At 39.8% G+C, this 12,944-nt stretch overlaps 1 protein-coding gene across 12 annotated transcripts; it reads left to right on the top strand.

Annotated features, from left to right (window-relative positions):
* Positions 1 to 2,720: 2,720 nt before the first annotated feature.
* LOC129167243 (zinc finger protein 721-like) lies at positions 2,721 to 12,629 on the top strand. 12 transcript variants are annotated; one of them, XM_070553658.1, is made up of 4 exons: positions 2,721 to 3,180; positions 3,331 to 3,443; positions 6,144 to 6,326; positions 8,464 to 12,629. In XM_070553658.1, exon 4 carries the CDS (start codon positions 9,053 to 9,055, stop codon positions 10,967 to 10,969), a length of 1,917 nt encoding a protein of 638 aa, XP_070409759.1. In that variant the 5' UTR covers positions 2,721 to 3,180; positions 3,331 to 3,443; positions 6,144 to 6,326; positions 8,464 to 9,052; the 3' UTR covers positions 10,970 to 12,629. The 12 variants fall into 12 exon arrangements, with proteins under 12 accessions (XP_070409759.1, XP_070409755.1, XP_070409760.1 ...); XM_070553654.1 differs by having other exon boundaries at positions 3,522 to 6,326; XM_070553659.1 differs by having other exon boundaries at positions 2,721 to 3,187.
* Positions 12,630 to 12,944: the final 315 nt, after the last annotated feature.

Raw genomic sequence — 12,944 nt, 5'->3', positions numbered from 1 at the left:
GGATTTAGGATTATACAAGTGAAACACTGACGCCTGATGAGCAGCCGCCAGTGCACTGAAAAGTTTGTTCTGGAATATATTTCATTTATAAGGAAGCAAACTACTGAAATGTGACCTTTAGATCCAATGAAGCTGAGGAACAACTTGAACATTTTGTTCCCATTGACGAGTCTTTATGAAGCTGTTCAGATGATCATCTAGACCACAGGACAATTTTAAGTGTGTTACGTGCTCCACCTTGTGGTCACAGGTAGACATTGCACTTATTGTACATGTTCTCCAACGTGTCTCTCGTGTAAGAGTTAAATACATCAAGACAAACATACATTTTACTGAGAACTGATGCAATGACAGGTTCATATTCAGGTTTATCGGTTTTTAGACACATCACATGATCAACAGGAACACACGGTACACAATAGAAGCCATCTGGGCTTTCCAGGTTCTGATACTCAAATTCAACCTGAACAGATTCATTCATGTAGTTTATAATGGGGAAAACAACATGGAGGTGGAACTTCTGTTTGTGAGGTTGCGTCTGATGTGAGGTGAAGTAGACATGTTTACTTCTGACGCACGGGGCCAAGCTAGCTGAAAACAGCTGTCAGCATGGTGGTACATGGTGGCTACAGGACCTGGACACCGTTTGGGGCTTTCGCATCTGGGCCCAGTCCCAAGTAGGGCCCTATAGGGATTTTTGTGTTCACATGTGGGTAGCCAGTTGAGGTGGCTCAGGCCTTTTGTTAGGATGCCTCCCTGGTGAGGTTTTCCTGGCACATCCAAACTGGGAGAAGTCCCAAAGAAAGACCCAGGGCATGCTGGAGGGCGGGGCAGCTGCTAGTTTTGATTGGCCAGGGGGCCCCATGGGTTGTATAGTTTAAAAAATTACAATTAACCCTTTAGGCACCATAGTTCTTACAGTAAAATATGAAAATTTTAAATCACTATTTAAAGAGCTTGTAGCTTAAATCTGGTTAGAGATAGAGGAATATTGTCAATTAGAAAAATCTTCAGTATGAGCCAAATTTTGTGATAGGAACAAATTCACTCACATAATTTGTATATTATGACGTCTTCAGGTGGCAGCCATATTGGATTGCAGATTTTTTTTAATGTTTTTGTCTTATTTTCTTAGTGTTGTTATTGTTTATGATACAAATATACATATTCCTATGTAGACATATATAACTATGTATGTATATATATTTATATTTACTACTTTATTGGTATTTTGTTATGTTTACTGCGAATCAATCGAGAACACTGTTTTTGGTGCTTCAGTGTCATGAACACATTTCACTCATCCCTTCTTTGGTTTATTTTGTTTATAACTGTTATACATACATACATGTTTATGTTTATGTTTATTCATTTGGCAGACACTTTTATCCAAAGCGACTTAAAATTTATAACCTATAGGGCATGTTGTGATCTGTGGGGGAAACCGGAGTACCCAGAGGAAACCCACGCATGCATGGGGAGAACATGTAACTCCACGCAGAAAGGCTGCAGCCGAGTTTTGAACCTGCAACCTTTGTGCTGCAAGGCAACAGTGCTAACCACTCGCACTCTGACAATCATACGGGTGTGCTGCAGAAAGAAATTCCACAGGTAACCTGTATTTACAAATACACGTGCGTGTGTGTGTGTGTATAGATAGATAGATAGATAGATAGATAGATAGATAGATAGATAGATAGATAGATAGATAGATGATAGATAGATAGATAGATAATAGATAATAGATAGATAGATAGATAGATAGATAGATAGATAGATAGATAGATAGATAGATAGATAGATAGATAGATAGATAGATAGATAGATAGATAGATAGATAGATAGATAGATAGATAGATAGATAGATAGATAGATAGATAGATAGATAGATAGATAGATAGCGAAGGCCGTTAGCGATCAGAAAACAGCTGGCAGTGAATGAGTTAAGAAGCAGCTGAAGACTCAGCTGTTCAGGCTGGCTTTGAGAATAGTCTCTCCTGCTTCCTATAGCTCTTTATTTTATTTAGGATTTGAACTAATCTTATCTATTTAAGAGCATTGTAACTTGTTGTATTTCTGCCTTGCTCTCTCTTTCACATTGAAAGCTTTTGTAGAATATGCTCTGTTAATCTGTTCTATTTTGTTTTAATAAACCTTCGCTCACCTGCATTCCAGCCTTCCTTTTTTTGATTCTCAGTGTCCATTAGCTGTGCAGCACCATTTTGAAAGTGGGTGATGCACAGAGTGCTCTGCTCTGTAAGATGAACAGAACAAGCTCCTGGCTGATGATAGTCTCTGTCTTTGTGTCCAATGATGAAGCCTGTCTCCATTGTCCCATCGCTAACCCATGGTGCTCTGGAGACAACCTGGACATGTCCATAAGCACCTCAGAAACTGAAGACATGATTCTGGACTTGAGTGAAAAATACAACAGTTACATATGTATTATATTTTTGTACTGAGTATTTATTATATTATAGTACATATGAGGAATATTTATTCTAAATAGAATCTAATTTTTTACTTTTGCCCATCAGAGCTCAGTGAGTGGAGAAAACAAGAGCGTCGCCCTCTGGTGGCCTCATTAAGCATTACGTGAAGCTATAATGACTAATTCAGCACCTTCCCAGCACTTTTGTTCGCTTCTCAGAGCTGCTAAAAATAAAAGTAACAACATCAAAAGTTTCTATCACATTCTTTATAGAAAGTAAGATTTTTTAGTTTGTTTGAAGTTCATAAAGAATAAAACTGGTCAGATTTAGATAAGAAAAACATAAAGAAAAAATTATTTTACTTGTTTTTCGTGGCTTTTAAAGAGACCATCTAAAATAATAAAAATATAACGCGTTATGTGTTTTATTCTGCTCCAGCAGGTGGCGCTAATGCGCCTTTACGCTGGTTACCGACCACCGGAAGAAGCAGAAACCGGAAGCTGCTAGCAGAGCTAGCTTGTTGTTGCTCTGGTGTGTGAGGAGAATATTTGAGGCTCTGCAGTAAAAACGTCTTCACTTCAGTCTCTGGGAGAGTTGATCCGCTAAAGCGACTAACTGCTGCTGCTGCAGAAATCTTCTCACCAGGCTGTGGAAACTTTCTCCTCCTCCTCAACAACTTGGTGGAGTTCTTTCCAGAACCAGAGAAGATATTCTGCGGTCTTCGTGACAATCGGAGCTCCAGAATCAGGTTGTGGGTTAGAAAAGCTTTTCTCTAGACTTCCTGCCCTCTGGATCTGCTGCTGTTCCTTTGGCCAGAACCAAAGCGTTGGATCTTTAATGTCCTGCGTTGTTCTGAAGCAGCATCTTAATCAGCTCTCCTGCTTTGTTTCTATTGCAGCTGTTAGCTAAACACGGCTAAAGAAAACCTGCTACCACTTCAGGATCATCCATCAGCTGGGACTGACTCATCGTGTGTTCTTCACCACCTGGACCTGGACAGCATGGACACAGGTAGGGCTGCCACCTTTCAGATATGTAAATGAGTTGGAGAAGTGGTTTTTCTCTTAGACAGCTGTGCTATTCACACAGGTGTGAAACATCTGTAAACGCCAGATCTGGTGCAGGAAAATAGCTGAACAGGGAGTGGGGACACACTTTGCATGGCTATTTCTGCGGTTGTAAGTGATAATAATGATAATAACAATAATAATAATACATTAAACTTGTCTAATGCTTTTTAAGTCAGTCAAAGAGGCTTCACAAAAAATGCAATAAACACATAATAAAACATGACACATAGTAAACAGACTGGGGATGCTGGGTTGATCTTAAGAGAAGTGGGTTTTAAGCAGTGACTTAAAAGTAGAAAGAGAGACGGCATTCCTGATAGAAGTGTGAATCTTCACTTGTCTCCTGATTCGATTCGTTTATTGGGTCAACGATTCAATTCGATTCGATATCCCGATGCATCACGATTATTTCATATTAATTTGTTTTCATCAATAAATAGAAGATGTCAGATAATTGCTTTTTTTTTTTTTATCAAAAACGGAAGTGACACAACCTGCCATCCCTCAAAATCTCTCCATTCACAACAGGTTAGGACAAAACATTTTAAACATTTAAGAAGATTTAACAAAGTAAAACATCTGTTTCCTCGTTCAACGCCACGCCTCAGGCTGAGAAAAACACGCTTTGCAAAAAGTCACAAAATCTAAAAAAGTACTGAAAACCTGCAGGACACATAATGTAATAATAAAATACATAATGGGTTCATATATGAGTGTTTAATGTCTCTGAGCAGCTCTAGAGTCAGATATTTATTCCACAGTTGAAGGGTGTCAGAAATAACACCAAATGTTTGACTTAGTTTATTTCATTTGAACCCAGTGGTTCATTTCTGAAATGTTGGAGAATGAATCAAGTTCTGTTTGATGCAGAAAATAATAAAACATAAAACAAATTCTACACTTCCATTCATATTGTAGTGACCTGGCTGGGGTTGTAAGCCAGGTGCATTCTGGGTATTGTGTAATATGTGTTTCCTATCGTTCTGCTAGTTCCTATGTGCTGATTTGCTGTTGTGTGAGTGTTATGTAAGCCACAGGGAAGGTGATGTGTGTTCTGTGGAGCGGGTTGAATTAGCATGGTTAACTGACACCGTGACTCTGTGTGGTAGGAGCGTGATAGAGGATCGTGTCTATAGCGTTACAAAGCGTTGAAGAAAAAGCCTAATAAAGGTCTGTGTGATTTTCTACTGCCTCCTGCTGGTTGATTTGGGGACTATAACCCTGCCGCTTAGACGCTCGGGGTCGCTACAATATTTAAGATGTGTGTTTTATTCTTTCTGATAATTACACCAGCAGAAGGCTGTGGGCTGGATTAGGATTAAATTACCTAGCTGATGGATCTTCTTCACTAACCAGCTAACTAACCTGTCCTGTGTGACCCTCACCATGTAACCTTCATGTCCATGCTGTCTCTGGAGGAGCAGACAGGAAAAAAGATCTCCTGTAAAATGAACCAAAGCTTCCTCCCAGTTTCTCTTTAAGCTGAATTTAACATCAGTTTATCTTCATGAAACAAAAGAATAAAGTGGAACAAGAACTTCTGTTTCTCTCTCCTTTTAACTTCACCGTGTCCCTAAATAAGAGACAGACGATCACGCTGCAGCCGTCGTCACTGACCCCGCCCCCTCCCCAAGACCGGATCTCCCGACATCACAACACTCGGTCTGACTGAGCGCTTCGAGGAGAAATAATAATTAAATTACGAAAATAATAATGCGTGTTTGGAGGAGCGTCCGCCGATCCTCTCTCTTGTGTGAGCAGACAATGTCTCTCTCTCTCCCTCTCTCAGTTGCTGTGCGAGCGGAGCGCACCGCGTGGCATCCCGCTCAATTAACATAATTTACGGCCCAAATCCAACAGAACCGGTCGGGCTGATCCGGTTCCAGTTCGATCTCAGGTTACAACTCTAGCGCTCAGCCCTGCAGTACCACATTAAGGCGGAACTACTTGGTAAATGTGGAGGGCGCTCACTCTGACAGATATGGATGCTGCGCTGGTGCAGCCGTTAAAAAAACAAAACTACATTCCACTATAATCGATTATGGCATACTCTTCTACGATGCAGAATCGTTTATGTCCGCATCCCCATGCATCGATTATTTAATTACTTTCCTCAGCTCTAATTCCTGATGCTTAGTGGAAGAGAGTTCCAAAGTGTGGGGTCAGCGGCTGCAAAGGCTCGAGCCCCCATGGTGCCATGTTTTGTTCCGAAAGGGGAATGGAGGTTGGAGTCGGCAGAACGGAGGTGCCGGGAAGGAGAATGGTGATGGACTGATTATCTTTTTGATTTAAAAGTTGTGAAACTATTCATTATTTCCATGCTGCAATAAGTGGTCTGCAGCGCTAAAGACAAAAACAAAATGCTTACTACAGCCTCCACATGTGACTCCAGAGTGCAGTCGCTAAGTCAGCATGCAGCCCAGTGAATTTAATGCCCTAGTCGAGTGGGTGGTGGTCTTATGGAAACATGAGAGCAAGTCAAATTGCAACTTTAAGAGCACTCTGAACAACAGTTGTTTTTCTACACATCTGTTTTTGATTAACTGTTTAGCAGTTGTCTGATTTTTCTATATTTTTTCTAAAGTCAAGCTGTCGTTTACAACTTTTTCTTGTGTTTCTTGTTTTCTATTTTCATATTCAGGCCAGTTTACACACGGAACTCCAGTTATTGCTTTGTTTTGTCCAATCTGGGCTGCAGCCAAATCACACAGTCAGTACACCACCATGCTGCTCCTCTCAACTCACATCCTCCATACAGTGGGGCAAAAAAGTATTTAGTCAGCCACCGATTGTGCAAGTTCTCCCACTTAAAATGATGTCAGAGGTCAGTAATTTACATCATAGGTACACTTCAACTGTGAGACAGAATGTGAAAAAAAAATCCATGAATTCACATGGGGGGGGGGGGGGTGTCACAGCATTTGTCTGCATTCCTTCGTGGGGGTTTTAGTTGCTTGCAGCTCAAGGCTACCAGGATGTCAGATTCAGATAACAAGAATTTGTTTGGGTCAGGCTGAGATAATTTTCCTCTCTGCCTTCAGTCTTTAAACTGATCATTTCCAGTCCTTCATTGAAGCCAGTTTTGGGTTTTTTAGCTTGTCCATACCGTCCGGTAACTCTCTCCGAGATGACATCCATTTTGCGCACTAATACCGGTATCGCAGCTAGAGCATTGTCCAGCTTACGATTCACCTCGAGTAACATTCCAGTCTGAGAAGTCTCCACACGGACGGTGCTTTCCGTGGGTGCGGGTCGCCCTCCAATCGCTCCCGTCTTCCCAAATTTCCAGAAAACCAGATATCCTCCCACTCCAATCAGGAGAAATCCAGTGATCATCAGACCGAATATCCACACGTCTTCGATATCCTCAATGGACAACTGGGGGAGGCATATGGTCTTCCATTCCCACCAGGAATCCAGCAGATACCCCACCGGGTGTGTCCCCTGTGGACATGTGGGAGCCCCCTGCTCCATTCTCATTGTTGAAAAAATCTTATCGATCGCGTTGAATGACCAGTTTATCAAATGCATGGTTAAAAATAGAGTTTTTCAGAAGAAATGCAGAGAAGCGCTCTGTGGGCAGACAGGACAAAGAGCCTTGGGAAAAAAAGATAAGGGAGCGAAAGAGGGAAGCGTCTGTACTCCTCGAGTGCCTGAAGAAATACACATAATCAAACTGGCATATAAAGGGTTAAAACTTAGATAAACATTCAATATTTGATTTTTTCAATCAGAAATGAAGTTGAGCCCAAGATTTGGACCCAAAAAGCAGAAAAAAATATTAATCTGGACTAGGGCTGGGCGATATATCGATATTTTTAAAATATCGGTATAATTTTAAAACAAGATATAAGGTGACTTTATATCGATATAACTGGTGAAACTGCTATGCTAGCAATTAGCTGCTGTGCTAGTGACATGCTGCTCCATCTTTAAGCGGCTATTACATGTATTCTTACAAGTTTGCTCAATCTGAGAGCCTCTGGGTAATTGTGCTGCTCTAAACTTCGCATTTGGCGTCCTGGTTTTTAATTATTTGGGGACGTTCAACGTCAGCGAAGTTCTGTTTTCCATCCTGCTTGTGCGGAGAGACAATCCAAACCCCTCCCTCCTCTACGGAAAGCCGGAGTGGCCAAATTACCTCAGATATATTGTAAGGGTTTGAATTGTAAACTATAGGGTTACCGTTTTATTTTGAAGGCGAGCTCAACGGGTGAGAAATGTTGTTCCGTTTTTTTCCACTCTGGTTTGCTATGCTAGTAAATACTCTGTTAGGAGCGATTCTGTAGAAAAAGTTAAGAGTTTGTAAGGCGTGGGTTATGGCGAAAGTAGCCCGAAAATAATACTCATAAATGAGCAACCAGAGACTCTTGAGTCATTACAGTATATTCGCTGATATGAGTCAATACTGTTAGGGTTAGGAGGAAAAATATCGAGATATATCGTATATCGGAAGTTCAGCTAAAAGATATCGAGATATAAGTTTTGTCCATATCGCCCAGCCCTAATCTGGACCATTTTTAAAGTTGTTTTAAAAGTGGACATTGTTGTCCTCTAATGCTATCTAATAACTCAGTTTTAGTGTGTTTTTTTCATGAATTACAAATGGGCATTTCAGGGGTTAAAAGCCTCAAAATGATTGAGTTTTTTATGTTTGAGCATGGCTGAAGTTGTTCAACAGATTTATGAAAAAAAAAGTAAAAATAAACATTAATGTATACATTTTTTATAGCCACTTTTACAAGCGGACATTTTTGTCCTCTAATGACTCTTTTGTATGAAAATTAAAGTGAAGCCTGAGGGTTAAGGCTCATATGATTTATAGAGGCTCAAAGTTCAGTTTCCAATTGTAAATACATTTCATTCTACTGTCAGTTTAAAGAAATAATACAACTGTTATATGTGGGGAAAAAATTACAGCTGTCTGTAATTCACATAATATGTTTTTGTGTTTCCTACAGATTTTCAACAGGTGGTTCTGGTTAAATAAGAAGCTTCAGAAGAACAGAGTGCTCGTGTCAACCACCAGCACCTAGATTTTCTCCACAAAAGGGAGGAACAGGAGAAACTCTGGCCTAGTTTGGAGGGTGTTGGGTAATTTTATCAATCCAGGATTACCTTAGGGAAGTTCAAAGCACAGGGGGGTTATAGTAATCAGTTTGTCAAAACCAATACCAATAATCAAACAATCAATCAGTTTAGACTTTGCAAAGTGGAGAGGAAAAGTACACTCCAGTCGGTTGTCAGGTTCGCTCTCATCGGGCAGATGCCTTCCGAAAGGCTTTATTAAGCATACACAAAAAAAGATAACCACACACACATTCGACATTCTTCACAGACTCTTAGGCAGGAAGACACACCAGGTGCAATTCTAAATCAACAAACCACAAAGCAGTCGCAGTCTGGACTTTCTCAAGGGAGTTCTACTGAAAAGGGGACCAGTACAAGTCCTGGTACTTAGGGCAAGGTCAATCCTCCCTGTAGGAACTACAAAAGCCTGTCTGTTACCAGAGTAAAATAAATGGATGAAACTTCGTTTAAAAACACCAGATGTTAAACAGAAAGAAGCCTTTCGCCTGTGAGCTCTGTGGACAAAGATTTAGTCAAAAGACGCATTTAAACAGTCACATGAGAGTCAACACAGGACAGAAGCCTTTCGCCTGTGAGCACTGTGTAAAAAGATTTAGCCAAAAGACAACTTTAAACAAACACATGGAAGTCCACACAGGACAGAAGCCTTTCGCCTGTGAGCTCTGTGGACAAAAATTTAGCCAAAAGACGCATTTAAACAGTCACATGAGAGTCCACACAGGACAGAAGCCTTTTGCCTGTGAGCTCTGTGTAAAAAGATTTAGCCAAAAGACAAATTTAAACAGTCACATGAGAGTCCACACAGGACAGAAGCCTTTCGCCTGTGAGCTCTGTGTAAAAAGATTTAGCCAAAAGACAAATTTAAACAGACACATGAAAGTCCACACAGGACAGAAGCCTTTCGCCTGTGAGCTCTGTGGACAAAGATTTAGCCTAAAGGCACATTTAAACAGTCACATGAGAGTCCACACAGGACAGAAGCCTTTCGCATGTGAGCTCTGTGGACAAAGATTTAGCCATCAGACAACTTTAAACAGTCACATGAGAGTCCACACAGGACAGAAGCCCTTTCCTTGTGAGCTATGTGGACAAAGATTTAGCCAAAAGACAACTTTAAGCAGCCACATGAGAGTGCACACAGGAGAGAAACCTTTTGCCTGTGAGCTCTGTGGACAAAGATTTAGCGAAAAGTCAAATTTAAACAAACACATGTGTGTCCACACAGGACAGAAGCCTTTCACCTGTGGGCTCTGTGTAAAAAGATTTAGCCAAAAGACAAATTTAAACAAACACATGATAGTCCACACAGGACAGAAGCCTTTCGCCTGTGAGCTCTGTGGACAAAGATTTAGCCAAAAGGCACATTTAAACAGTCACATGAGAGTCCACACAGGACATAAGCCTTTCGCCTGTGAGTTCTGTGTAAAAAGATTTAGCCAAAAGACAAATTTAAACAGTCACATGAAAGTCCACACTGGACAGAAGCCTTTCGCCTGTGAGCTCTGTGGACAAAGATTTAGCAAAAAGACAAATTTAAAGAGTCACATGAAAGTCCACACAGGACAGAAGCTTTTCGCCTGTGAGCTCTGTGTAAAAAGATTTAGCCAAAAGGCACATTTAAACAGTCACATGAGAGTCCACACAGGACAGAAGCCTTTCGCCTGTGAGCTCTGTGGACAAAGATTTAGCCGTCAGACAACTTTAAACAGTCACATGAGAGTCCACACAGGACAGAAGCCCTTTCCTTGTGAGCTATGTGGACAAAGACTTAGCCAAAAGAAAACTTTAAGCAGCCACATGAGAGTGCACACAGGAGAGAAACCTTTTGCCTGTGAGCTCTGTGGACAAAGATTTAGCGAAATGACAACTTTAAACAGTCACATGAGAGTCCACACAGGACAGAAGCCTTTCGCCTGTGAGCTCTGTGGACAAAGATTTAGCCATCAGACAACTTTAAACAGTCACATGAGAGTCCACACAGGACACAAGCCCTTTCCTTGTGAGCTATGTGGACAAAGATTTAGCCAAAAGACAACTTTAAGCAGCCACATGAGAGTCCACACAGGACAGAAGCCTTTCACCTGTGAGCTCTGTGTAAAAAGATTTAGCCACAAGACAACTTTAAACAGACACATGAGAGTCCACACAGGACAGAAGCCTTTCACCTGTGAGCTCTGTGTAAAAAGATTTAGCCTCAAGACAAATTTAAACAGACACATGAGAGTCCACACAGGACAGAAGCCTTTCACCTGTGAGCTATGTGTAAAAAGATTTAGCCAAAAGACAACTTTAAACAGACACATGAGAGTCCACACAGGCATTTCGCATGTGAGTTCAGTGGAAAAGATTTATCCAAAAGATCAATTTAAACGGTGACAAAAGAGTCCTTAAAGGACAGAAGCATTTTGCTTGTGAGCTCTGTGGACGAAGATTTTGCTGAAAGAAAACTTTAAACTATCATCTAAACATCCACTAGGGCTTAACGATCTATTGCCGGGGTCTCCAATCTTTTTTGGCTCGTGAGCTACTTTTACACAATGAAAGTACAGCAGAGTTACTGCCATATGATTTATTTACATTGATACTTTCCATGTGTGAATGTGCTTATGTTAAACATGCTATACTTACTATATTAACATGCATTGTATTCACAAGTTGATTTCTCTGTATTTCAGTACATCAGTATATATATATATTTTAAAAGTATAAGTAAACTAGTGACATTCTGAAAACCAAATTAAACAAAACATATTTAGTTTTTTTAAACTAATCAGATACTTTCAGAAAATGAATAACAAATCTACTTCATGTGAATGATTTGGTAATTTTTTAGAGGTTAGTAACATAACTTTTTAAGCACACAGGAACAGCTAACCTGTAAAGCTGATGATATGTTAAATAAAATACAAGCTAAATGTGATGAAAACACAAAAGTCTAAATAGTTTGAATTGAAGTAAAAAATGTAAAATCAGAAATAAGATTTGTTCCTCTCTCCTGATTTACTGAATAATTTTTATGGTTTTTTTGGTCATGAAAGTTAAGTTTTACTGCGTTTATTGCTGACATTATTAAGGTTGGAGATTTATCCTTTTTTTCTGCATCTTGTAGGTTTTTTTCTCCGCAGGCCTGAAGGCTGTGCGTTACACAGAGCAGAGAGACAGAGCAAGAGACCAGAACCAAATGAAATGATCACATCACACCAATCTTAAAATATTTACACTGGCTTTCAGTAACTTACAGGATTGATTTCAAAGACCTTTTACTTACTTTTAAATCATTAAATAGCCAACGACCTCTGTATATAGCAGAGATGTTTTAAACGTATCACCCTTCAGAATCACTTAGGTCAGCAGATAAATCCCAACTGGTACAACCCAGAGCCCGCACCAAGCACGGAGAGGCTGCCTTTAGCTGCTATGCGGTCCGTCTCTGGAACTGTCTTCCAATAGACATTAAGACCTCTCCCACCATTTCCATTTTTAAATCCAGATTAAATACTAAACTTTTTCATGATGCCTTCCATTAATCTGTCCTTGCATCTGTGCTCTACTAGGTCTTTATCTGTACTGTGTTCAATTGATTCTACATGTATTTTATATGTATACCTATTCTGTGCTGTTTTATTATGTATTATTGTGTAATTAAAGTGAATACTTGTAATAAAGTGTAGTTACTGTGTAAAGCAGTATATACTAGGAATGATTAATAAAAATAAAAACTAGAATTGAACCTGAGTTACATGGTAATAACAGTTTAAGAACTCAGAAACAACAATACCTAACTTACTAAGTAATTATCATGTAAGTACTAAGTAATTAGAGGACTGTAAAAGAAAGAACTTCCAATAATTTTACTTAATATGCTTTTATGTTTGTGTGCTATGTTCTGTGTCAATATTCTTTGATTTTATTTTACACAACATGATGTGACATTTTAACTAATTCATTTCACTTGTGATTGTTTTAACCATGTGAAGCACATTGGGCTACCGTTGTGTATGAAATGGGCTATGTAATAAACTTGACTTGAGAGAGAGTTCACAATCATGTTTTTTTTTTACTAAATGAGACACTCAGCTGAAACTGGGGGAAATATGTGATGAATCTAAATCACAGGAGATGCATGTGTGCGCGTGTGTGTTTGCACTGAATGTGTTCGTGTACATGGTTCACTCATGCGACCATCAAGAACAAAGTAGAAATTCACTGAAAAAAGTGAACTAACTACATATTCATTTGGTACAAGTGTGAACCTAGAGCCCCACGACTGTTATTTTAGGTACGGAGAGTGATCACGCTAGATCAAACAATGGGCTGACACGTCTTCCTCCAAACTTGAGTTTATTTACAC

The sequence above is a fragment of the Nothobranchius furzeri genome, chromosome 7, assembly GCF_043380555.1.
Source record: "Nothobranchius furzeri strain GRZ-AD chromosome 7, NfurGRZ-RIMD1, whole genome shotgun sequence".
Classification (NCBI taxonomy): Eukaryota; Metazoa; Chordata; class Actinopteri; order Cyprinodontiformes; family Nothobranchiidae; genus Nothobranchius; species Nothobranchius furzeri.
The sequence above is the reverse complement of the archived record's forward strand: the minus strand, read 5'-3'. Positions and strand labels throughout refer to the sequence as shown.